This window comes from Salvelinus sp. IW2-2015, linkage group LG4q.2, assembly GCF_002910315.2.
Source record: "Salvelinus sp. IW2-2015 linkage group LG4q.2, ASM291031v2, whole genome shotgun sequence".
NCBI classification, from domain to species: Eukaryota; Metazoa; Chordata; class Actinopteri; order Salmoniformes; family Salmonidae; genus Salvelinus; species Salvelinus sp. IW2-2015.
In genome coordinates this window covers 15,106,615-15,132,279 of record NC_036843.1, presented here as the reverse complement: position 1 = coordinate 15,132,279, position 25,665 = coordinate 15,106,615, and the positions used below count along the sequence as shown (strand labels likewise).

Sequence of the window (25,665 nt, the reverse complement as noted above, 5' to 3'; positions counted from 1 at the left end):
CTTAAAAAGTAAACACCTTCTTCCTTAGGCTGAATGAAGTACCATTACAGCCTCATACTTTGTCTGGGTCAACCCTGCAGACTTAAGTAGCATGTAGTTCACTCAGACTTGTTAAATAAACAATATTATTTATACATAGTAAGACATTACATTACTACAGTAACTGCTCACCCTTTCAAGTTTTTCTCTCCCACTTTTATCAAGAGTTAGAATGATGTATTTACACTCAATACTTTTTAAGTATCTGATTAAAGAGTGTATTTATAACACTAGCTTTAACAAAATAAATGGACAGGTTAACGACAGTAAATAAGCACAAATCCAGCCACCCAGCCCTGTGAGAACCCCAAGAGAACAGGGTGTGAGAGGAGGTTGAGTGATGAAGAGATCGTGATTGATGAAGACCAAGTCCAGACCCCTTGCCAGCAATGTGCGGCATCCTCACAGACTGTAGTCTGTAATATTTATTGCATCAGTAAAAATTTTGGTAACAGTTACTGAAATCAAAAAAGGTTTTACATTTCGCTATCTTTTGAGGTGCACATGGATACAGTGTCTCTATCATTCTAGCTAAGATTAGTTGTGACTTGTTTGAGGACTAGCCTACATCTGGTGTGGCCTTTGTTGTTGCTGTAGACGGTGTAACTCCGTCGGAATTTCCAGTCGCTGTCTCATTGAAAACAATGGCATCTGAATTCGTCGGGCTATTGTGCTTTGCCTAACAGAGTACAACAATAGGAAACCCTCTTTGCTCCCCCTACTCCAATACCTCTGTCATGAATCATTCAGTTCTCATGTGTTTACCACCACCACTCCTGAAGCGTCTTATTGTGYAGTTAAGGRGTTTCCCTCTCTCACTGACTCTTGACTCAGTACGACCTCAGTCATCTCTCTCCATCAGCTCAGTCATCTCTCTCCATCAGCTCAATCCTAACCCATTGTTAATTCAGGTTCCTTCCTACAGTATGTGCTATCACTCTCTTTCAGCCCACAGACTTAACATTGTGGCTTTTTTCATGTCCTAATGGAATTTTTTCCCTCTTTATTTCGGTTTTTGTCCACTTTATTTTTCCGGATAAAAGGGGACCTGTGCAGTCACCTTCATGACCTCTCTTGAGTGAGCGGTACACTCCTCGCAAAATAGTACCGGCGTAACTCAATTGGTTGTGAACACCAGATACAGTAGATGTATCCTCCAGTGAATCACATTCCAAACTCCTCTTTGCTGATGGAGACAGATGTTGGGAACAAAACTCATACAAATACTGAAGCTTATCTTCATGAAGGCCAAGTATCCGTTGAAAGTTTATTTGTTCACATCTTAATAATGTGTTCAGTTTTGGGTACCTGTCTACGCCTTACAAATGGGTGGTCTGAGGAGTGATCCCAGACTGCTATAGTATGAAGCGGTTTTCTTTTCTACACTTGCCTCGAGTTCAAAACAGTTCGAGCTGTGTGACAGTGGGATTCGGGGGGCCTTTATTACATCTTCTCTTGGGAGTGCAAGCCACAAACGGGAGAGTGGGGGTGTCTTTATTGTTGTGCCTAGCAAAAATAGCACTGTCATTTCCAATGGCACATCTCTGGTATGGGTCGGGTTTCTGAAAGCCCACTTCTTGAGCATGTCTGGGGCCATCTGTGGGAGATTTGGAAACCCAGCGTGAATCAAAACATACACATGTATTTAATAAGGCTAGGAGGGGCTGCGGACGGAGTCTAGAAAAGGGTGCTGCTTTTAAGGACAGCCCATCCCCTGCACACTCCCCACTGTCTGGGAGAAAGAGGGAGTTTACTGTTTACTCAGCTTGTGGAGAGCAGGAGACACAATGTTCAGTTGTGGGAGTCTAGCAGATATTGAGAAAGGCGGAGGTTGCCAATCGATGAAAGAAAAGAGGGGGCCTTATCTGTCATGGTTGGTTACAAAAGGTAAAAACAAAGTGACCAGGAAGCTCTCCTAGATAGTGAGATGGACATGGTGTCCATTCTAATGGATCTACTGCAGTAGAGGCATGCACTTCATGAGATTCAAAATTGTAGTTTTTTTCACTGATCTACACAACCTCTGCCTACTACTGTCAATTAAATGAAAACACCGGAAAGTTTCCACCTCACTGAGCTATCGCTAGGGGGAATTGTCCTCATAATAACTTGTACCTCATAAATATCTGTACTTTTCTAAGTCTTTATTTGTCTCCCATATTTATTTTATATGCGCTCTGCTCAGCAGAGAAGCTTGCTCTCACACAAAGAGTTGCGCAACGTCTTCAGCTGCGCTCGGTTCTTGATTAATGACTCAGGATATGTGAATGAAAATATGAAAACACTAGCGAGAACTGCAACAAGTGTTCTGAACTCGGGCCCACAGTAGTGAGAGTACAATCTCAGACTACAGGTTTCATGCCGTATCCCTTCCCCTCAAACCACTGTTTGTCCTTATTTCCCACAAAATCCTCATCTAGTTCCATGTACTTTATGGTTGCCGTCACCCACCCTAGAAAAATAGAGTTGAACTCATAGTAAATGTTCTTTATTGTTTCAAGATCACATTAGCTTTCACAAGGAATCCAAGCCCTTCTGCCAGGCAAAATAAGACAAGTTAATTATTTTTAGGACATTAACTATGTGTGATTGTTACTTAGTAGCTTGTTCGCTTGATGGGGGCATGTGGTTAGATGGTTAGATGCTTTCACAATGCAAGAATTTTGGATTCAACTCCAAGACTGTAGAGCTCCTAAATACAAAAACATCTAGATTCCATATCTTGCAATGGGTTTAATTCATCTTGAGGACAGATGTAGGATCTTAATTTGGCCTGTATTGTGGCAGGAAAATAATCCTGCAGAAACAGGATTTGAATGTTTAGTTCATAATGTTGCTTGATCGGTGGTTAGGCAATTATCTGGTCAAAAGTAGGCTGCATGAAAAGTGGAATACTGTTAATATAACCTTGTGTTAGTGCGGGTTTTCAGTGAATTTGTAAATCCTGAAGCTCATCTGCATTTCCTGCAGCACAGGAAAATTCTCAGCAACAAAGGATCCTACAGCAAATTAAGATCCTACATCTGTACTAAGTGATACATTTATAGTATGCGGTCTGCGTGTTGCCAGATATTTATTATGTGTTTTATATGTACCCAATTGGATGTATTTTGGGGATAATGGATTAAAAGGAATAACAGAAGCAGTGAGTACACTCCTTTGCTGCATTTTTAAGTGGCATATGAACTATCCAACCAACAAACCAAGGCCATTTTAACCAGCATGTGGTCATGTAAAATCGCCCAGGTGAATTTTATGAACTTAATAATGTCCACTATTAACCAAAGTGTTAGATGGCTTTAACTTATTGTTCCAAATGCTTTAGCCTAAATGTGGCATGAGCGATGATTGGCAATGTATTGTTATAACACTCCACGGCCTAATGGAAAGCTTTATGTTCCTCCATAGATTGGACCTGCAGCTCTCTCTCTCAGCACCCTGTCACTGAGGCAGTTATACATGGAAAGGGCATCGGCTCATTTCGAAACAGAGAGCATTACCAATCCCATGGCCTGAAATGACAGATGTAGGCAAAAGTTACTCATACTTTTCAGCTGGTCAGGATGCCAGGCTATGGCTATATCATTGCAAGCATGCCAATAAGACCTTGTGTCATATACTTACTGCAACATAGTGTACATCCTAATACTCATCCACACTTATACACGTGATGTGCACAATACAAAACACCTACTGTATGAATATATACAGATTACTCTCAAATAATGTCACTCGTCACACGCTACTGATACACACTCAGAATGCCACACTTCAGCTTCTCTCCTATTGGACGGACAGACAGACCACACAGAGTAGCCTTTGTTCTTTAACATCTGCTATTCAGCTTTTTGCCCTTTTATCTCACCCTGCCAGAAATAAACCCCAACCAGGATAAACTCACCTTTTTTACCTGTGGGAAGATATTACTCAACCATACTATAAGCTAAATAAAGTTCCTAGCTAGCAGCGGAGTTGACAGTTTTACCTATGACATGCGGCTGTATGGGGGCTGATGAGATTGATGGCAAAGGTCAGGGAATGACAGGACGACCACAACGTGGCCATCACTTTGTCGTCATGCGCGATGTTCTTCCAAGAGTACAGTGGAAAATGTATTGACATACTAAGAAACTGGTACAGTTGACTGTGAAAATAGGTAACCCAGGTGTGATTGGCTTTTACATGACCTTCATGCAGACGCTTCACCAGACGTTGAGCTGGTGCTACCCTGTGTGGGCAGTGATCCATGCTGAACACTGTGTGCCTCCTGATACTATGGACGTGATTGATGGTATATAACTAATTCATCTCTTATTGAAAGTGGTTTGTGCAGCAGGACATTCTATGAGGCTTTATTCCATATCAGCAGCACATCTCCTGACCACTGATGACTGATTAGCTAGCTTTGAAATGTGTACCCCCTTGTAAGCTCACTCTCCAATACTAAAGACAATGCTAAGGATGGCGCAGGAGAAGAGAAATGTCTGGTGAGCTGGACGAGTTAGCCTGAGCCAAGAGGCCTCTCCCTCTCCAGCCCGCACCAGCATATGAGCCCTGTAATATTCATTCATAAAGAAGTGAGGACGTTTTGTGCCTGATACGTGGGAAAGACATTACCAAGGCCTCACCTGTAATAAGTTAAATCCCAACCAGATGGAAACAACAGCTTTTCTGAGGGCTCATGAGATGGATGGGACGGTCTAGTTTGGATCTGTCCATCTTGAGAATGACAAAAGACATATCCATCTTGAGGATTTCAAAGAACCACTAGTAACACTTTACTTGACACCCAGTGTCATAACATGTTATGACATGGTCATAACCATGTCATAATGTATCTTAACAGCTGACATAACGTGTCATAACCTGTCATAATATGGTCATAACACTGTCATGACGCATATATTTACACCTGTTGTGACATATATGTTGTGTTTTATGGCTGGTTATGACACCTACATAAGAGTGTCAAAACCCACATTTATTTAAATAATTTTTTTCCCTGCCAAGAAGTTTCCTTTCATTTGAAAGTTTGTTTCTTAAATCCTTTGTTGCAGTAATGAATTCTTTCCAGTCATGTTTTTTTCATAATGACACTGTCATGAAGCATTATGACCATCCTGTGTCACTTTACTTGAACTAAGAAAATACAGTTTTGACACTGTCAAGAAGCATTATGATCATCATAATCATATAAGCCAGATATGCCTATCACGTACATGCCCTTATGTACTGTATGTCAGTCATCAGTCAAAAAGAGGGTGACTTGTCCTGCTCCTGAAATCTGCTTCTGCATTCATCCCAGTCATCAGCAACAGAGCATTTGGGTAGGTGCATGTCTAATATCAACATTCTACACTTACTTCAGCTCTTTCTTGCCCTCTAATATCAATATCAATAACAATCATAATTTAATATGGTAATTAAAAAATATATATTTACAACGTAAACATACTTTTGATACTTAGACTGTAGTGTAATGGAATGTTTTGCCCTGTGTGGTAGGTTTTGGGGGTTTTGACTCTCTTATGTAGGTGCCGTAACCAGCCATAAAATAACACAATATGTCATGACAGTGTTATGACTGTATTATGACAGGTTATGACATGTTATGTCAGCTGATATTATGATATGGTTATGACCGTGTCATGTCGTTATGACGTGTTAAATAAGTGTCAGTAAGTGTAACATTCTGTCAGTGTACCCCGGTAGGTAATGTATGCCTCATATGGGATGTGCGATAACTAGCATGAGTTCTGAAGAAAACTTGAATGAAGCTTTGATTTCCAGGCTTCTCTTCACAGAGCTCAAATGCCTGGAGACAACGTGACTTTGTCAGGTCAGTCAGACAATCTATTTTGACCATCTAGATGTCAGATGATTATGGTCATGAACCTAACCCTATCACAGTTTTATGGGGGGAAATGAAAATATGATGTAATACTGTACCAGAGGTAGATGGTCTTGATTATATAGACATTCATGTAACAAAGTGAAGCATTGAACAGTTCCTGTTTTATCCTGAACACGTGGCCATACTTGTCAACTCTCAACTCATAAATTATTCATGGGAAACAAGGAAAAGTCTAGAGATATTCAGTAGATACAGTTAACACATTTTCAGACACCCCTGCCAATTTGTAGCATGTCATTTGATCAGCAGAGGGAATAAATCAAAACCACTCTGTTCAGATGGGTATTCCAAGGGTGTTTTAAGGGCTGCTCCTCGTTGTCACCCCTATCTCAAGATCGACAGAGAACTCATCTTTTGTCCCAAAGCCTGATCTGATCTTAACTACGGTCCTGATTTAAGATGAAAGGTTCAAATTGTTCAGCCGCAAGTCCTATGTTTATCTCAATAGTCATTCATCATGCCTTTTCATTTGAGACGCCCTTATCCAGGGAAATCTGCTTACTGTTAATACTATTTGCCGATCTGGAAAGCCATAGCCAATCAATAAATAATATAATAATACTCGTAGGAAAGGTTTTCATCTTTAGCTCAGAATCTGTGGATAATAAAGATTAAAAAATTTTGTAAAACATCACAGTACAATTGAAAAATATATGGCACATAGGAAACAAACAAGGGTGGTCTATGGTGATAGGTGGGATGGACTGAGTGTGGCTGAGGGTTGGGATTAAAGAGTTTGTTTGGTAATGTATTGTTGTTATATATAAAAGTACCATGTATGTAACATGTGTAGGTAAAATGTATGTATATGTAGTAAAAAAGCTGTACCAAAAAAACTTTTGTTCTTTAAAAAAAAAAAATATATAATATTTGCCAGGCTAGACCTGGACGCTCATGTGGTCATGCAGTATGGCTAGTATTACTTACAAGGTGTTTGGATGACACTTTCCACATCCACTCGACTCTTACCCACATCCAACACAGAAACACAAACACGTCTGACATATCGGCTACCTTTCCACCCCTCTTCTGCGGTTTCAAACCAAGCCTTTGGTGACGGACCACCCTGGTCAACCCTTGAATGCCATTGATTTACACCTCGTCAGAGCATTACATTTGCTGAGGGTCAGGGTGGCATCGTAGAGCAGCAGCCTCTGAAACCTCTGGGACGTCCAGGGAAAGGCCTCGCCGATACAGAGAAATAGTATTGATTGGGCCTCCTCTAAAAATATCTGCTAATGCAAGCACAGGGAACATTCTCCCTGTGCCAACATCAATAAGCCATCCCTGGGTCATGGGATCCTCCAGGAGCCCCAGATCTCATTCATTTTGTCAGAATGAGTTTGCAATGCTACTTTTCACCAGCAGCTTTCCTTCTTTTGATATGACTAAGTTATACACTGTTAGTGTCCAGAGTACTAAACTATTCATTCAGAAAATATAATTTCCCTCTACATTTTTGGGAACAGCTAAGGTCTAATATCATGGTTATGGATTTTAACGAGAGGTTTTTATGGTGCGTCTGATTCCAATTACGCTCCCTCCACTATCGTCGGTCACGTCTACAGATTCGCATGATTTGTGCAAAGGAGACAAATGGCACGAAGCAGTAGAAATTTCAGTAATGACTTAATGAATGTCAGGAATTCAACTTTTTTGTTTACTACCACTTTGTGACATTTTGGTCTGATGCCCAGCTTCTCAATCTGATCAAATAACTTCAAGACAACGTTCACTTTATCTTGTTACTTGATCCCTCGTTTTTATATGCAAGGTCGACAACTGTTGGCTACCACTGTGGTACAGATGTTGAACCAGCTTCACAAACACTTTTTGAGGAGGAAGTTTGTGAGCTGAGAGGAAGTATGCGCAGTACAGGACAGAGTCTGTTGCTCATCTCTTTCTCTCAAAACTACACTGAGATGTGTTCATACCGTGTCCACAACAGTGCCGTTGTTGGCATTTGTCACATTATTCAGAGGTCCTCAAGTTTTGCAAATGTAACCACACCCAAATATAGAGAGAGTTTTAAAAAAAGAGCCTCCACCTCCCATGTTGCAATCAGTAACACCACAAGTGAGGTTCTTTTGACACATAGGAAATCAGTTACCTTTCCCATGGAGGAAAAATGCACCACACATTTATTGCACATTTGTGCAAAGGCTTTAATCGCTTAACGGGCCGCCCCAGCCTCCTGCTTTTCTCTTGCCAAGAGGATCATTATGTTGTGTGGGGGAATTTATTTTTTCCATATGTTATTCTTTACTGACCCATTAATCACAATTTGTACTCATTTAGTTTTTTTCCATTATATTTAAACATATCCCCAACCCCCACAACCTTCCCCACCCTATCCCTATGCTGTCTGCACAGAACGTCTTCGCCAAAGTCCGCTCTGAAAGAATAAAACGTCAATCCCTCATCAAATAGGTGAAATTCTATGGGGATTAATTTGTTCATTCTTAAATGAATTGGAATTTGTATTTTCCCTCCCGCTAAATCGCGACCACCATCACCATAGGTAGACACATTCTACACTTACTTCAGCTCTTTCTTGCCCTCTCATCATCTCGCCATCTCCTCGCTCATACCCTCTCTTTAATCGTAAAAGGTTATTGTATTTGACTGCTCGGCGCAAGTAGTGAAATGTTAACCGCTTTCTTTGAAACTTTGTTCTGCGGCTAGATTTACAGGATTATTTCAATAAAGTAGAGTTAAATAGCTTTCCAAAAAGATTACAGAAATGAGATCAAGATGTTTTTGGAATACTTCCCAACTTCGATTTCCCTTTGGATGGTCTTGTTTTAATTTTGTTTTCAAAGAGTCCTGAGTACTGCTAATTTGAGGATATCAGCAAAATGAAACGGTGAATATTACCATAACATGTTGTCCCTACATATGTTGGGGTGATCCATGTGCTGGTGCTGACGAATGTACATGTGTACAGAGACATTGATGAACAATGCTGCTCTCATGTCCTTGATCAGGGTGATGGTGAAATAGATGTCATACTGATGTAATACTAAGTACTAATGATGAACCTTGATCTTTGCAGACTGAATGGACAGATGAAGCACAAGCTGGTCTTCCTCAGGGAGCACGTTCCCAGGGACACTTGCCTGGTCCTAGTGGGCCACTCCATCGGCTGCTACATCATCCTTGAGATGATGATGTGGGATCCTGAGCTGCAGGTGAGACCCCACTTTGGATTAAGTACTATGGTAGAAGTGAAATTGTAGTGTAACGTCTATCATATCGAGATTTGTCAGGCTTTAAAGCGGCAATCAGCAGTTGAAACAACAACAAATCTAACTACCTTTTCCCTAAAACGGCGCAATCGGGGGAGAAGGGCCTTGGTCACTCTGACAGAGTTACAGAGTTCCTATGTGGAGATGGGAGAACCTTCCAGAAGGACAACCATCTCTGCAGCACTCTACCAATCAGGCCAGACGTAAGCCACTCCTCAGTAAAAGACACATGACAGCACGCTTGGAGTTTACCAAAAGGAACCTAAAGGACTCTCTGACCATGAGGAACAAGATTCTCTGGTCTGATGAAACCAAGGTTGAACTCTTTGGCCTGAATGCCAAGCGTCACATCTGGAGGAAACCTGGCACTATCCCTACGGTGAAGCATGGTGGTGGCAGCATCATGCTGTGGGGAGGTTTTTCAGCGGCAGGGACTGGGAGACTAGTTAGGGTTGGGGGAAAGATGAACGGAGCAAAGTACAGAGAGATCCTTGGTGACAACTTGCTCCAGAGCACTCAGGACCTCAGACTGGGGCGAAAGTTCACCTTCCAACAGGACAACGACCCTAAGCACACAGCCAAGACAACGCAGGAGTGGCTTCAGGACAAGTCTCTGAATGTCCTTGTGTGGCCCAGCCAGAGCTTGAACCCGACCGAACATCTCTGGAGAGACCTGAAAATAGCTGTGCAGCGACGCTCCCCATCCAACCTGACAGAGCTTGAGAGGATCGGCAGAGGAAAATGGGAGAAACTCCCCAAATACAGGTGTGCCAAGCTTGTAGCATCATACCCAAGAAGACTCAAGGCTGTAAATCGCTGCCAAAGATGTCTGAACAAAGTACTGAGTAAATGGTCTGAATACTTATGTAAATGTGATATTTCAGTTTTTTTATTTGAAATACAATTGCCCAAAAAAATCCTAAAACCTGTTTTTGCTTTGTCATTATTGGGTATTGTGGGTAGATTAATGAGGGGGGGGAATTATGTTTGGTGTATATGGGCCCTCTGAGCATTGATTTCCATCTAGTTGCCTCTGCTCTATGGCACCCTACTGTCCCGTGAGGGGATAGGCTGGTCCCAGGGTGGTAGCTTGGCACGTTACAAAGTGCAGTGAGAACACTGCCTCAGCATGGGAGAGGTGCATGTTAGAGAAGGCATGTGAAGGGGGCGGAGCTAGCATGTTGGAGTGAACGGCTGTGTGTGAGAGGCTCCTGCAACTTTTTTGCGAAATAATCTAACTTAACCTACTTTATGACACTTTTTACAACAAACGTTTCTTTCTAATACAATATTGTAACTTTCTATGTAAAAATGCCGAGTAATAAGCGACCAAAGGACAATAAATCCACATCGGAGGCCTACTCCACACCGAGACAGTTGTCTCGTTGGTCATGGCGGAGACAGTCATGGCGGAAGGCACAGGTAACAACGTGACACTTACAGAACTTACCCGGGCTTTGGGAGAACTACGTGTTGCTTTAGCTGAGGATCTTATGGCTACTATTGCTGAACTGGACACCAAAATCGAGAGCACCATTCAAACGGTCGCTTCGCAAGGCCAGAGTATTGTGGACCTTGAGAAAGCTTCAACGCTGGTAGGATCGACGAGTTAGAGAAGCTATGCACGTCACTGCAGGATAGTGTGCAGAGGCTTTCTGTGAAAGTGGTCGACCTGGAGGGCCGATCCAGACGTAATAACCTTTGCGTTGTTGGTCTGGCAGAGGGGGTGGAGGCGGGCTCTCGCCCCCCCGACTTCTTCGCCAAGCTATTGAAGGATGCAATGGGATCGGATGTTTTGGCTTCGGATCCCCAGCTGGATCGTGCACATCGCGCTCTTGTCCCAGTGCCTGGACCGGGCCAACGTCCTCGCCCAGTAATCATCTGCTGTCACAGTTTCAAGACCAAGGATCTTATCCTGCGCGAGGCTCGAATGAGGGGCAACCTGTTACATAAAGGGCAGCCCTTCCGTGTCTCTGAGGATTATGCGCCCGATGTGGCAAAGCACCGCGCCGGCTACAGAGATGTCATGACCAAACTCTACAAACTCCATCTTCGCCCAGCCTTGCTCTTTCCTGCAAGACTCAGAATTACCCCTCCTTCTGGTGAGAAGATTTGGCTCTCCTCGGTTTTGGACGCAGAGAAGTTTATCTGGGAACATACGCCAATCCCCCGTACAGGTTAGAGTGCCTTGTCATTGTGTGTTAGGGTCTGCTCATGGACTCGAATCCATACTATACCATAACGGGTGAAACCGTATTAAACGGTCTCAGCAAGGGCTACAGAACATGTAAGACGCTGTGGAGGGCGGTCAGAGCTCTCATTTAAAGTTAAATTCACTTTCATTCTGGCTGTGTTCAGTGCGATGCCTATTTGGGATGCCTTCCAGGTTTGATCATTGACACTTTCGGATGGATATACTTATATTCCCCCATTTTTGTTTTGTTTCGTTATTTATTTTTCTATTCTTACATTATTGTTATTACCATACCATTTATTTATTGCTTGCAGGGGACTGGGGGTGATGGTTGGAAAGGGGCAGACACAGACACCTGGATAGCAAGTTGATGTTTTGTGCCGTTCTGCCTTTGTCATAGCCGAGGGCCGCTCTCCCGATTAGATCCCCACCAGCCCTCTGTAGTGCTTGTGTCTGTGTAGGTGTCCGTACATATAATTATTATTTGTACTTTATTATTATTTTCTCTTAGCATTTTAGTATTATGTATGTGTATATTTTAAATTAGTGTAGATTATTATTCTGGGGTATGAATGTTTGTGTATGTAGATGTATGTATGTGTATATATGCATATGTATGTATGTGTATATATGTGTGTGTGTGTGTGTATATATTTTTAAAAATCTATATTTTTATATGTATTTTTGAGGGGGTATGTGTGTGTGTATGTATGTATGTATGTATGTATATATATGTATATATATATGTATGTGTGTCAGATGAGGAGGACGACGAAAGTGACAGGTAGAACTGGAGGGACAAATTCACTTACTGGATAGGGAGAATGCTAGCCATCCATCTATGGAGAAACATAAAAAAATTACCTCTTTAAAATTTGAATATAATCAGATTCTCTCAGCTAAAATTGCTAAATCTTTTCTCTATGCCAAGCAAAAATATTTTGAGTTTGGTGACAAACCACACAAATTACTCGCCAGACAACTTCGAAAAATGTGAGTGACTGAATGATTCACAAAGTTAAATCTGCATCTGGGGAATTACTCTCTTCCCCCAAAGACATCAATGACAGATTCCGTCAGTTTTATGAGACTCTATATACATCTAAAGTGGATCCTAACCCCTTAATTATGCAAATCTTTTTGGAGGACTGTAATCTTCCGGCCCTGAACCAGGACGATTCTAACTTCCTGAATAAGGAAATATCTCTTGAAGAAATTCGAGAAACAATTAAATCTCTAAAGAGTGGCAAGACCCCGGGCCCATATGGATACCCTGGTGAATTCTATAAAACATTCAGCAACATGCTCTCTCCCTACCTGCACAAAATGTTGGTTCAGGCCAATGAGGATGGAGCTCTCCCATCTCCCAGCTCTCCCATTCATTACAGTTATACATAAGAAGGGTAAAGATCAGGAAGAGGTAGGGTCATACAGACCAATATCCCTCCTTAATACAGACCAAAAGATTCTAGCAAAAACTCTGGCTAACAGGCTTAGCACTTTAATTGGCAAATTGGTCCATTCGGACCAGACCGGCTTTATCCCTAACAGAAACTCATTCTTCAATCTCAGGCGCCTCTTCAACATTATGTATTCTCAGAGGTTACCCAACGTGGACCTTGCCGTTATATCTCTTGACGCCGAAAAGGCCTTTGACCAAGTTGAGTGGTCCTATCTATTCAAGGTCCTCCAGAAATGTTATATTGGAGATGGGTTCATAAATTGGATCCAGCTTTTATATAGGAACACCTGTGCGAGGATACTCACTAACCAATCATTGTCGCCTCGATTTAACCTTTACAGAGGGACAAGGCAGGGTTGTGCGCTGTCGCCTATGCTCTTCGCCCTAATCATTGAACCTCTCGCTCAGGCGATTAGATCTCATGCAGCAATACACGGCTATAATACTAAAGATACTCTAAATAAGATTTCCCTATATGCAGATGACATTCTCCTCTATGTAACGATATTCAATGCTAGTATTCCAGCTTTCTTGATGTGATTAATTTGTTTGATATCCATTCTCGGAACACAGAATAAATTGGAACAAGAGTGAACTAATGCCATACGGTTGCAAAACAACCTCCTGGCTAGAACATCTTTCCAGTTAGGTACATTTTTCTGAAGATAACTTATCTAGGAATTGTAGTTACCAAACAATACTCCTTACTATTTAAAGAGAATTTCCCCTCTCTGATGCAAAAATGAAGACAAACATACAATTTTGGAGAACTCTCAATTTCTCTGCTCGGAAGAATTAATGCCATTAAAATGGTCTTCCTCCCACAACTGCTCTAACTATACAGAACATCCCAGTATTCATACCTAAATCCTTTCATAAACAACGACTCAACTTATCCAATTCCTTTCATCTGGGATTATAAAACCACACAGGATAGGTAAAAAACACCTTGCAAATCCAAGATGGAGGAGGATTGTCTCTCCCAAATTTATATTTTATTTACTGGCCGCTAATCCTCGGCTGTTATGTTTTTTGCTGGATGACGCACGTCCGTCATCCAGCTGGCTTAGTAGCGGAGCATGAGGAGTGTCACCCCTTCTCTATTGGTCCTGTGATTTTGCGCCTGTCAATCTGGAATGTCACTTTATCGTAACAATCCTATTATACTAGCACAGTCCGAATCTGGAAGCAAATAAGTCCACTTTGAGCTTAGACCAATGTCATCATGCTCCCTGTTGCCAGGAATCCCTCCTTTGCCCCCTCTAACCTGATAACACCTTTGAGCAATGGGAGAGTTGGGATAAGTACCATAGGGATTTATGTATAGAAGGGACCTTTGCTTCCTTTGAGTTGCTGAGGGAATTTATAATCTTCCAGAAGTAACTTTTCACGATACCTCAACATCAAGAGACTATGTTAGAAAACACCTCCCACATTTGGGAACGCTAACCTTCCATGTTTGACGATGCATAAAAATATCCCCCACCTTCAGACAAACTGATATCTCGTCTATAGGATGCTTTTCAATCTGTTAGCACACCTTCTACAGATGCCAATTAAGGCAAAATGGGAGAAGAACTAGGACTGACATTCGGTGGCAGACTGGGAAAGATAGCTTGAGTATATCCACAACCTGCTCCATTAACTCCAGACATTGTCTCATACAATTAAGGTATTACACAGATTACACTATTCCAAAACCAAACTGCATAGGATATTTCCTGATACATCCCCTGTGTGTGATAAATGTCAGGCTGCGCAGGTACACTACTCCACTGCTTTGCCCTATGCTCTAGCTTGTATGGTTATTGGTGTGGAATTTTTAGGATCCTCTCTGAAGTTCTGGAAACTTCAATTGACACAGACCCGCTTCTGATAATCCTGGGAGTGTTTTGATTCCTAAATGGATTAACCAACCCCCCAAACAACTAATCTCTACAGTCTAATTTCGGCAAAAAACTAATCTGTTGTTTTTGGAAAAGGAGGGAAGCCCTCTACCAAATTATGCTAGCCGAATTGGCAAAACATCTGTACACTTAGAAAGAATTAGATATATTCTGAACAAGTAAATTCAACATTTGATCAACGTGGCAGCCTTTCCTCCTCTTACCTTGGACATTGGCGCTGTTGAATTTTTATTTTTACTGCACTCTCAATTGTAATATTTTAATCTACCTTTGGCAGATGTTGCTGGCCCCGCCACCAGCATCGTCGAGGCATACGGGAGGGTAGGAGATAACAGTGGGAGGGATAAAGGGGGGGGAATAAGTGGGGGAGGGATAAGGGGGGGGAATAAGTGGGGGAGGGATAAAGGGGGGAAATAAGTGGGGGGGTGACATCTACCCTCTTTCTTTCTACCTGTCCTTGTTCTGTATGTCTTGTTTTGTAATATTTGTTTTGTACCCAGAACTCTGGGTCTTGTTGTTTCTGTCTGCTCTTTTATGTTTAGATAAGAATTGTATACCTGTCTTTTATACCTATACACCATTCTTGGGTGTGTTCAATAAAAAATATTTGAACGAGAGAAGGCATGTGAAAACATCCTAGGCCGAGATGGGACCCTTGTAACCCTCCCATTTCGGACGCCACGTTAAAGGTTAACGGATTGAATAACAAGAGAACTCGTCGTTTTTTTCTGGGAGGCATTTCCTCTCTCACTCAGACAAGCTTTTCATCATTTTTATTTTCCAGCTCTTATTTTATAATATGGCATTTTCACTGGGTTTTTTCTGTGTTGTTTCTCTTCTTGTTGGCAATTCCTCCTCTGTGGGGTTCCTTCCTCTGTTCTACGTGTAGAGATCAAAATATAGAAGCATCGGCAACCGCTCTGTCTAATCTTAATTGCTATCTTTAACATTTCCTCATGGAAATAGAGCTTAATGATATGTAGGCCTACAGTAGATCTGTAATAGTCAAGGAATGATCACTTATTTGCTGTCAAAGTGCTCCGTCTGAACACATTCAATACATAAAAAGCTAATTCTATCAGATTAATTTATTGGATCTCATGTTACCCAAATAGGCTACATATTTATGCATCAACTTTGAGCTGCATTAATCTCCCTTTCCATCTCTCCTTGAGCTGGTACAGATGTAGGATATTAATTTGAGCCAGTTTGCTATAGCAGGAAAATAATTCTGCAGCAACAGGAAATGTTCATTATTATGTGGATTATAGTTCATTGACATTTTTGTTGGGTTTGATATATTTTTCATTCGGTCAAATCAAGTCTGGAAATTATTATAAGCCTTTTTAAAACTCAAATACTCTACAAGTTTGCATTTCTCAGAAATAAAAGAGTGATCAAATTAAGATTTTACATCTGTATCTCCTCAGCCCATTCTGTGGTCCAGCCGGCTCTGCCATATTCTTTTCTGCAAAAAAAGAATGAGCAGAAAAATACTTCCTTTCCCACTGAAGATTGCAGGCTGCCAAGAAGCAAACACAAGCGATTATGTCCTGTAACGTATGATGTGTGATAATCAGAAACTCCTGTTCCTTTGTGCCTCAGGTATTTGTGTTGGAATAATGGCTTGCCATATGGGTTGGGGCACCGGCAAGGCCTAGGTAAGCGGTGGCGGAGTTTTTAGTGTACTTACTACTTATCAACGGAAAAGGAGGCTGAGTTGAGCTTGTAGCAGGGACCAGTCTAGGGTGAGTTTGCGTACTTCCACAGCACAGCATCTGGCACGCTGCTTTCCCTGAAAAGGACATTGGGTGTAAGGGCTGATGAGACTGTCTATGTTTTTCCCTGGGTTCTCTCCAGGTGCACTAGGCTATAGGTTTGGCCTGGTGTTTTTAACGTCATGTTCATAGAGGCTTTGTTTGGCATCTGACACAATATGAAGTATAAATACTGTTTGTGTGCTAATATAATGTGTCATATACACACTGAGTGTACAACACATTAGAAACACCTTCCTAATATTGAGTTTCACCCCCCATTATGTCCTCAGCCTTAATTCATCGGGGCATTGACACTACAGGGTGTCGTAAGCGTTCCACAGGGATGCTGGCCCATGTTGACTCCAATGCTTCCTACAGTTGTGTCAAGTTGACTGTACAGTTGAAGTTGGAAGTTTACATACACCTTATCCAACTACATTTAAACTCAGTTTTTCACAATTTCTGACATTTAATCCTAGTAAAAAGTCCCTGTTTTAGGTCAGTTAGGATCACCACTTTATTTTAAGAAAGTGAAATGTCAGAATAATAGAGTGATTTTGTAACGCTCGTCTTTAGGTGGAAGAGAGGAGGACCAAGGCGCAGCGTGGTGAATGTTCATGATGTCGAATTTTAATGATATCCAACAAAACAGAACACTGACAAAATACAAAATAACAAAACGATGTGAACAGACCTGAACTTGAGAACATAAAACATGAACGCACGAACAGGAAGGAACACACGAACGAAACGAAACAGTACCGTGTGGCGAAACAAACACAGACACAGCAACAATCACCCACAAACAAACAGTGAGAAACAGTCTACCTTAATATGGTTCTCAATCAGAGACAATGACAAACACCTGCCTCTGATTTGAGACCATATCAGGCCAATACAATGAACCCAACATAGAAAACACTAACATAGAATGCCCACCCAGCTCACGTCCTGACCAACTAACAAGCTAAACAAAGAAATAGGTCAGACGTGACATACCCCCCCCCCCCCCCCCCCCCCCCCCCCAAGTGCGGACTCCGGCCGCAAAAACCTGAACCTATAGGGAGGGTCGGGTGGGCATCTGTCCACAGCTCTGGCTCTGGCTCTGGACTGGCCCCCACCCCACCATAGTTAATCCCCGCTCCGTGGCCTCCTTTTAATGGCGACCCTCCATATCAACCCCACCGGACCGAGGGGGCACACCGGACCGAGGGCAGCACCGGACTGAGGGGCAGCACGGGACCGAGGGGCAGCTCCGGACAGGGGCAAGCTCCGGACATGAGTGACGGCTCTGGAAGGTCATGGCTGGCTGACGGCCTTGGCAGTCATGGCTGCTGACGCTTCTGGTAGGCGTCATGGCTGGCTGACGGCTCTGGCAGCTCCTGGCTGGCTGGCGGTCTGGCAGCTCTGGGGGCTGGCGTCTGGCAGCTCTGGCTGGCTGGCGCTCTGGCAGCTCCTGGCTGGCTGGCAGCTCCTGGTGATTGGCGGTCTGACGGTCTGGCTGATTGACGGCTCTGGGCTCTGTCTGGCTTGCGGCTCTGGCGGCCTCTGTCTGGCTGTGGCGTGGCTCTTGGCGGCTCCTGACTGACGGACGCTCTGGCGGCTCCTGACTGACGGACGGCTCTGCGGGCTCTGACTGACGGACGGCTCTGGCGTCCGACTGACGGGACGGCCTAGCAGCTCCTGACTGACGGACGGCTTGAGGCTCAGGACAGACGGGAGGCTCAGACGGTGCTGGGCAGACGGGCAGTGCCGGCGTGAGCAGACGGCAATGCAGACGGCGCTGGGCAGACGGCAGACTCTGGCCGGCTGAGGCGCCAGTAGGCCTAGTGCGTGGTGCCGAACTGGTGTACCGGGCTAAGGACACGCACCTAAGGCTAGTGCGGGGAGCGGCACAGGGCGCACAGGCTCTGGAGACGCACAGGAGGCTTGGTGCGTGGTGCCGGAACTGGTGGACGGGCTGAGACACGCACCACAGGGCGAGTGCGTGGAGGAGGGAACAGGGCTCTGGAGACGCACTGGAAGCCTGGTGCGTGATGTAGGCACTGGTGGTACTGGGTCTGGGCGGGGAGGTGGCGCGGATATACCGTACCGTGCAGGCGTACTGGCTCCCTTGAGCACCGAGCCTGCCCAAACCTTACCTGGTTGAATGCTCCCCGTATAGCCGCGACAGTGCGGGGGAGGTGGAATAACCCGCACTGGGCTGTGTTGGCGAACCGGGGACACCATGCGTAAGGCTGGTGCCATGTATGCCGGCCCGAGGAGACGCACTGGAGAACAGACGCGTTGAGCCGGCTTCATGGCACCTGGCTCAATGCTCAATCTAGCCCGGCCGATACGAGGAGCTGGAATGTACCGCACCGGGCTAAGCACACGTACAGGAGACACCGTGCGCTTTACCGCATAACACGGTGTCTGCCCGTACTTTCGCTCTCCACGGTAAGCTCGGGGAGTTGGCGCAGGTCTCCTACCTGACTTCGCCACACTCCCTTGTAGCCCCCCACCCCCCAAGAAGTTTTTGGGCTTGACTCTCAGGCTTCCGTGCTAGCCGCGTACCTTCATAACGCCGGTTCCCTTTCGCAGCTGCCTCCGCTCTACTAGCTGCCTCCACCTGTTCCCATGGAAGGCGATCCCTTCCAACCAGGATATCCTCCCATGTGTAGCAACCTTTTCCGTCCAACACATCCTCCCAAGTCCATTCCTCCTGACATCGCTGCTCCTGCTGCTGCTGCCGCTTACCACGCTGCTTGGTCCGAGTGTGGTGGGTGATTCTGTAACGATCGTCGTTTGGTGAAAGAGAAGAGGACCAAGGCGCAGCGTGGTGAACGTTCATGATGTTGAATTTTAATGATATCCAACAAAACAGAACACTGACAAAATACAAAATAACAAAACGACGTGAACAGACCTGAACTTGAGAACATAAAACATGAACGCACGAACAGGAAGGAACACACGAACGAAACGAAACAGTACCGTGTGGCGAACAAACACAGACACAGCAACAATCACCCACAAACAAACAGTGAGAAACAGTCTACCTTAATATGGTTCTCAATCAGAGACAATGACAAACACCTGCCTCTGATTGAGAACCATATCAGGCCAATACAATGAACCCCACATAGAAACACATAACATAGAATGCCCACCCAGCTCACGTCCTGACCAACTAAACAAGGCTAAACAAAGGAAATAAGGTCAGGAACGTGACAGATTTACTTCAGCTTTTATTTATTTCATCACATTCCCAGTGGGTCAGAAGATGACATACACTCAATTAGTATTTGGTAGCATTGCCTTTACATTTTTAACTTGGGTCAAACGTTTCGGGTAGCCTTCCACAAGCTTCCCACAATAAGTTGGATGAATTTTGGCCATTCCTCCTGACAGAGCTGGTGTAACTGAGTCAGGTTTGTAGGCCTCCTTGCTCGCACACGCTTTTTTAGTTCTGCCCACAAATTTTCAATAGGATTGAGGTCAGGGCTTTGTGATGGTCACTCCAATACCTTGACTTTGTTGTCCTTAAGCCATTTTGCCAAAACTTTGGAAGTATGCTTGGGGTCATTGTCCATTTGGAAGGCCCATTTGCAACCAAGCTTTAACTTCCTGACTGATGTTGCTTCAATATATCCACATATTTTCTGACCTCATGATGCCATCTATTTTGTGAAGTGCACCAGACCCTCCTGCAGCAAAGCACCCCCACAACATGATGCTGCCACCCCCGTGCTTCATGATTGGGATGGTGTTCTTTGGCTTGCAAGCCTCCCCCTTTTTCCTCCAAGCATAACGATGGTGATTATGGCCAAACAGTTCTATTTTTGTTTCATCAGACCAGAGGACATTTCTCCAAAAAGTACGATCTTTGTTCCCATGTGCAGTTGCAAACTGTAGTCTGGCTTTTTTATGGTGGTTTTGGAGCAGTGGCTTCTTCCTTGCAGAGCGGCCTTTCAGGTTATGTTGATATAGGACTCGTTTTACTGTGGCTATAGATACTTTTGCACCTGTTCCCAAGGTCCTTTGCTGTTGTTCTGGGATTGATTTGCATTTTTCGCACCAAAGTACGTTCATCTCTAGGAGACAGAACGCGTCTCCTTCCTGAGCGGTATGATGGCTACGTGGTCCCATGGTGTTTATATTTGCATAGTATTGTTTGTACAGATGAACGTGGTAACTTCAGGCATTTGGAAATTGCTCCCAAGGATGAACCAGACTTGTGGAGGTCTACAAATGTTTTTCTCTGAGGTCTTTGCTGATTTCTTTTGATTTTCCCATGATGTCAAGCAAAGAGGCACTGAGTTTGAAGGTAGGCCTTGAAATACATCCACAGGTACACCTCCGATTGACTCTAATTGACATCATTTATCAGAAGCGTCTAAAGCCATGACATCATTTTCTGGAATTTTCCAAGCTGTTTAAAGGCACAGTCAGCTTAGTGTATATAAACTTCTGACCCACCAGAATTGTGATACCTGTGAATTACAAGTGAAATAATCTGTCTGTAAACAATTGTTGTAAATATTCCTTGTGTCATGCACAAAGTTGATTTCCTAACCGACTTGCCAAAACTACAGTTTGTTAACAATAAATTTGTGGAGTGGTTGAAAAACAAGTTTTAATGACTACAACCTAAGTGTATGTAAACTTCTGACTATATCTGTATGTCCTTTGGGTGATGGACCATTCTTGATACACATGGGAAACTGTAGAGTGTGAAAAACCCAGCAGTTCTTGATACACACAAACTGGTGTGCCTGTTACCTACTACCATACCACATTCAAAGGCACTTCAATCTTTTGTCTTGCCCATTCACCCTCTGAATGGCACACATACACAATCCATGTCTCAATTGTCTCAAGGCTTAAAAATATTCTTTAACCTGTCTTCTCCCCTTCATCTACACTGATTTGAAGTGGATTTAACAAGATTGAAATGGATTCAATGAGGATCATAGCTTTCACCTGGTTAGTCTGTCATTGAAAGTGTAGGTGTTCATAATGTTTTGTACACTCAATGTACATGCCCCAGGTAAATAATTTTCCAACATTTATTTCAATTTGAAATATTTAATTTGGGCAAAAGTCACTTTCGTTAAAAAAAAAATGTTATGACATAATTACAAAATGTTTCGTAAATACAGAGTAGGGTACATAATTATTAGTAATTTCACCCCTTGCAAAGTAATATAATCGGAAATCATGTAAAACCAAATTGACACATGAGCACAACTCGCAAACATATGTTCAGTAGAGGATTACCGTAACAGTATAATAAACACACAACTTTACTGCCACACCAATTGGTTTGTGTAATGAATTTCTAATTTAGTCTCTGTTTCTGAAATCCTTTCAATTGCATTAGTCATGACAAGGATGAACGAAACCCCATCTAGCCTGTAACTCTCTCACCCTCTCAGCTCAGATCTCATCCATCACAATGGTATAAACACATTAATCTCAGTGTGTATTCAACAGGAGCCTAAGCTTCAGATAACACTAAGCCTTCCATATTCATTTGCAGTTCAACATGGCAGATATCGAATATATCCAGCCAACTAATAAACCAAGGTTTAGAGATCGTAGCTTTCACCTCTATTCACCTGGTCAGTCTGTCATGGAAACACTCAGTCTGATCTTCCTGGCAGCACCATCCGGTTCTCCTTACAGGCACAGAGAACTGAGTCACAAACAAAGCACTTTAGAAGCCAACTCACTTAACCCTATTTCTTTCCAATCTCTGTACCTGTCATTTAGACACATGCACCATCTCACATTGACTCGACAACAGATGGCTTTCCGTATTGCTTATACAGTAAGTATGTAGGTAAGGAGTCTCTGGTGATTCTCGAGTCAGAGGAGCATTCTTAATCTAAATCATTTTCAGCTTTGGGGCTGGCAGCTCTAACTGGAATCCCATTGATGTGAAAGACAGGTTAGACCATGTTGGCTCGAGAAAGCCATCAGATCATGTTGTATACATACAATATGACTCTAAAGAAACCAGCTGCCTCAAAATGTGTTTAGCATGGCAGCTCTCTCTTCCTACCACCTTTGACCACAAGGGTTGTTGTAGTCATAACATTGACTTTAAATGGCAGAAATGGAGAGGGTTTTATCCTGACACTGGGCACAGCACAGCAGGTTACAATGAGCCAAGCCTGTCTTGTTTGAAGTGGCAAACCTCACACTGTTTCCACAGTGGCACATTGGTTCAATAGAGTGTGGCTTGAGTGAGGCTTACGCTGGCTCTTTCTGGCTGCCCCTCACTGGAGTAAAAGCAGTAATTCACGTTAGAATGATGCCACCTGTCAGAAGACAATGATCTATACTGTACTTTGACATCGGTCTCCCCCGAGATCGTTGTCCAAGGCCAAGACTAAGAGCACAGCTGCCAAGAGACGGCATCTTTGAATGGCAGGGAAGGCCAGATTCAAACCGGACTGTTAAGTATTTATGCATTTGTTTACTGCCTGCCTCCATGTCGAAGGTTTATGCTACTGTGCAAGTACTACTGGGGTTTTGGTTGCCCAAGCTTCAGAAGCAGACAGTGGGGTGCAGTAGCAGGGAATAGCTGGAACACTGCTGGAGTGCAGGCATGAAGAGCTGAAAGCCTGAGGGGTCAGGGGAAATATGCCACAGGAATGTAGCCTTGCAACCCACTGCAACAGGGGGTGCTAGAAGCTGTGAAAACAGTGGTCACAAGTAGTTCAGGGGCCATATCAGTGGACTAGAGTGTATATTTTAGTCTACATTTATGTGGGTTAATACCTGCAATAGATCAATACTGTGTGTTCTGTGTCCAGGGGTTAAACTTCCTCGTCCATAATTCAATCCCGGGAAAGCACTTTTGAATGCATTTTTGGCCTTTGTTAAAAAGAGGGTGGTCCCAGTTTTCCATTGCTACCACTTTTTTCTTTACTCCTTCAATTCTTTACTCCTTCAATTCTTTACTCCTTCAATTGCGTGATTGGCATCGTTTTACAAACGCAGTTACAACCGGAGTTTCAACCATGGTTTAGAAGCAGCTGCGCAATAGCAGTGATGGTTCGTTTGCGAACGACCCTTTTTGAACAGACTTTTTTGGTGAAAGACCCTTTTTATTTGCCTCCCTGATTTGCATACTTTTACTATTGCTTTTTGAGCTCCAGACATCGATTAGTTGCAGATAAGTTATAAAAACATTTTCTGAAGATGGTAATTCCTCAGTGCAGGAACAATATAGTGAGGAGAGAGCCTCATTCTAGTCCACGCAAAAAGAATTCAGTGCGTTAAATTTAGTCTTTTTTTTGCAGGTCATCTAATAATTTGGTTAGGTACAAATGTATTTGAACTCACATTTCATGACCTGACATAATAGCTTATGGTATAGAAATTACTATCCAATTCTCTAGCAACAGCTCTGGTGGACATTCCTGCAGTCAGCATGCCAATTGCACGCTCCCTCAAAACTTGAGACATCTGTGGCATGTGACAACTGCACATTTTAGAGTAGCCTTTTTTGTGTGCCCCCAGCACAAGGTGCACCTGTGTAATTAATGGTCATGCTGTTTAAAAGGCTTCTTGATATGCCACACCTGTCAAGTGGATGGATTATCTTGGCAAAGGAGAAATGCTCACAGGGATGTAAACAAATTTGTGCACAACATTTTAGCAAAATAAGCTTTTTGTGCTTATGGAACATTTCTGGGATCTTTTATTTCAACACTTTACATGTTGTATTTATATTTTTGTTCAGCATATAATAAAAAGCATGAGCTGGCGCACACCCAATACATTTACTGTGAACTTGTATATAGAGTGCCACTCTCTTTATTTATAGTGTTTAGTGTATATACATTTTTTCCCGGGAGGACTAAGCAAAGGGACTGGAATTGGCCAAGCTCGCAGTTCAAAACATGTACAGAATGATACTCTTTCCCTAAAAGTTTGATAGTCGTGACTTTCTTACATGAAAAGGGAGGTTAATTTGGCCCCAGACAATCGATCTGAGGTCGACTTAAGTTTCAGTCATGGGATTTATTTTTGCTTTAACCCCTGTGTGAGATTTTGTGCTTACAGTATGTACATTCTAAATTCTGTTTACACTGAACTGTGTTTTTAATAGGCTACGTTGTTATTTGTGATTTAGCACTGTTTGGAAGAACCCTTGGATATGATATGCCAAAACAGTGATTTCACTGGTGCCCCCCACTGACTTTATGTTCATCTCCAGGGGTCCATTATCAGGCCAGGCAGACAGAAGCAGATTGGCAGAGAAATAAAGATGGACACAGTGGAAAAGCACTTTTCATCTAAATAAACAGACAAGTGCGAGGAAAGATATGTTTATCTGGGGGGGGGGGGGATTATTGGATCTCTGGACCTAATTTTGTATGTCTGCAGAGGAAGAAGATGTATGACATCTAGCTTATAGGCTATGTGTTGTCAAGCAGGGTAACTGGCCCAACAGCCTTCAGTTTCGTCTTCTGTATCCTTCGGAACTTGGAAATTGGAACGTTTTCTAATCAGAAGGAATCTGCTGCCCCCCTCTTTTAATAATACCTTTGCTGATTACTTTAATCAGAATACTAAAGTAATGCATTTCCAGAAAACTGGCAAAATTCCCAAGTTCTGGTGTAGTGAGGCTCCAGTTACGAGGAAGTTGATACTCCGGTCCACACAATGCCACATCCTTTTCTCTTCAGTGCTGACCCCTGACCTGAGGCAATGATCACGCTGGTCTGCTGTCCACATTCACTCTCTTTTAGCACCCTGCTTTGAACGACGGCATGAAAGAGGGAAATAAAGGAAATCCAGCGTGTAATTGTTATGCTGATTAATGCGGACCCAAAAGCGACTTAAAGAAACAGAGTCTTTATTCCAGGCAAAAACACGACAGGGCGGAACAAGGACACAGGACAAAGAAAGAGAGATTAGCAAACAATTCCTGCTGTGTCCTGCGAGCATTGCTCCTGGAACTCGACGGCAGTGTTGCGAGAATCCGTAGTCGCTGGGTCCATTCTTGGTCGGATTCTTCTGTTGCTGATTAATGCGGACCCAAAAGCGACTTAAAGAAACAGAGTCTTTATTCCAGGCAAAAACACGCAGGGCGGAAAAGGACACAGGACAGCAAACATCAAACAAGAATCCGACAAGGAC

At 43.2% G+C, this 25,665-nt stretch overlaps 1 protein-coding gene across 2 annotated transcripts in view; it reads left to right on the top strand.

The window, feature by feature from the left end:
* The window catches only part of LOC139027672 (lipid droplet-associated hydrolase-like), a 67,152-nt gene that overhangs the window by 24,798 nt on the left and 16,689 nt on the right, over positions 1 to 25,665 (top strand). For both annotated transcript variants that reach the window (XM_070443404.1, XM_070443405.1), the window contains one exon: positions 9,009 to 9,144. In XM_070443404.1, the coding sequence (XP_070299505.1) occupies positions 9,022 to 9,144 (123 nt within the window). In that variant the 5' untranslated portion in view covers positions 9,009 to 9,021. The remainder of the gene's footprint in view (positions 1 to 9,008; positions 9,145 to 25,665) is intronic.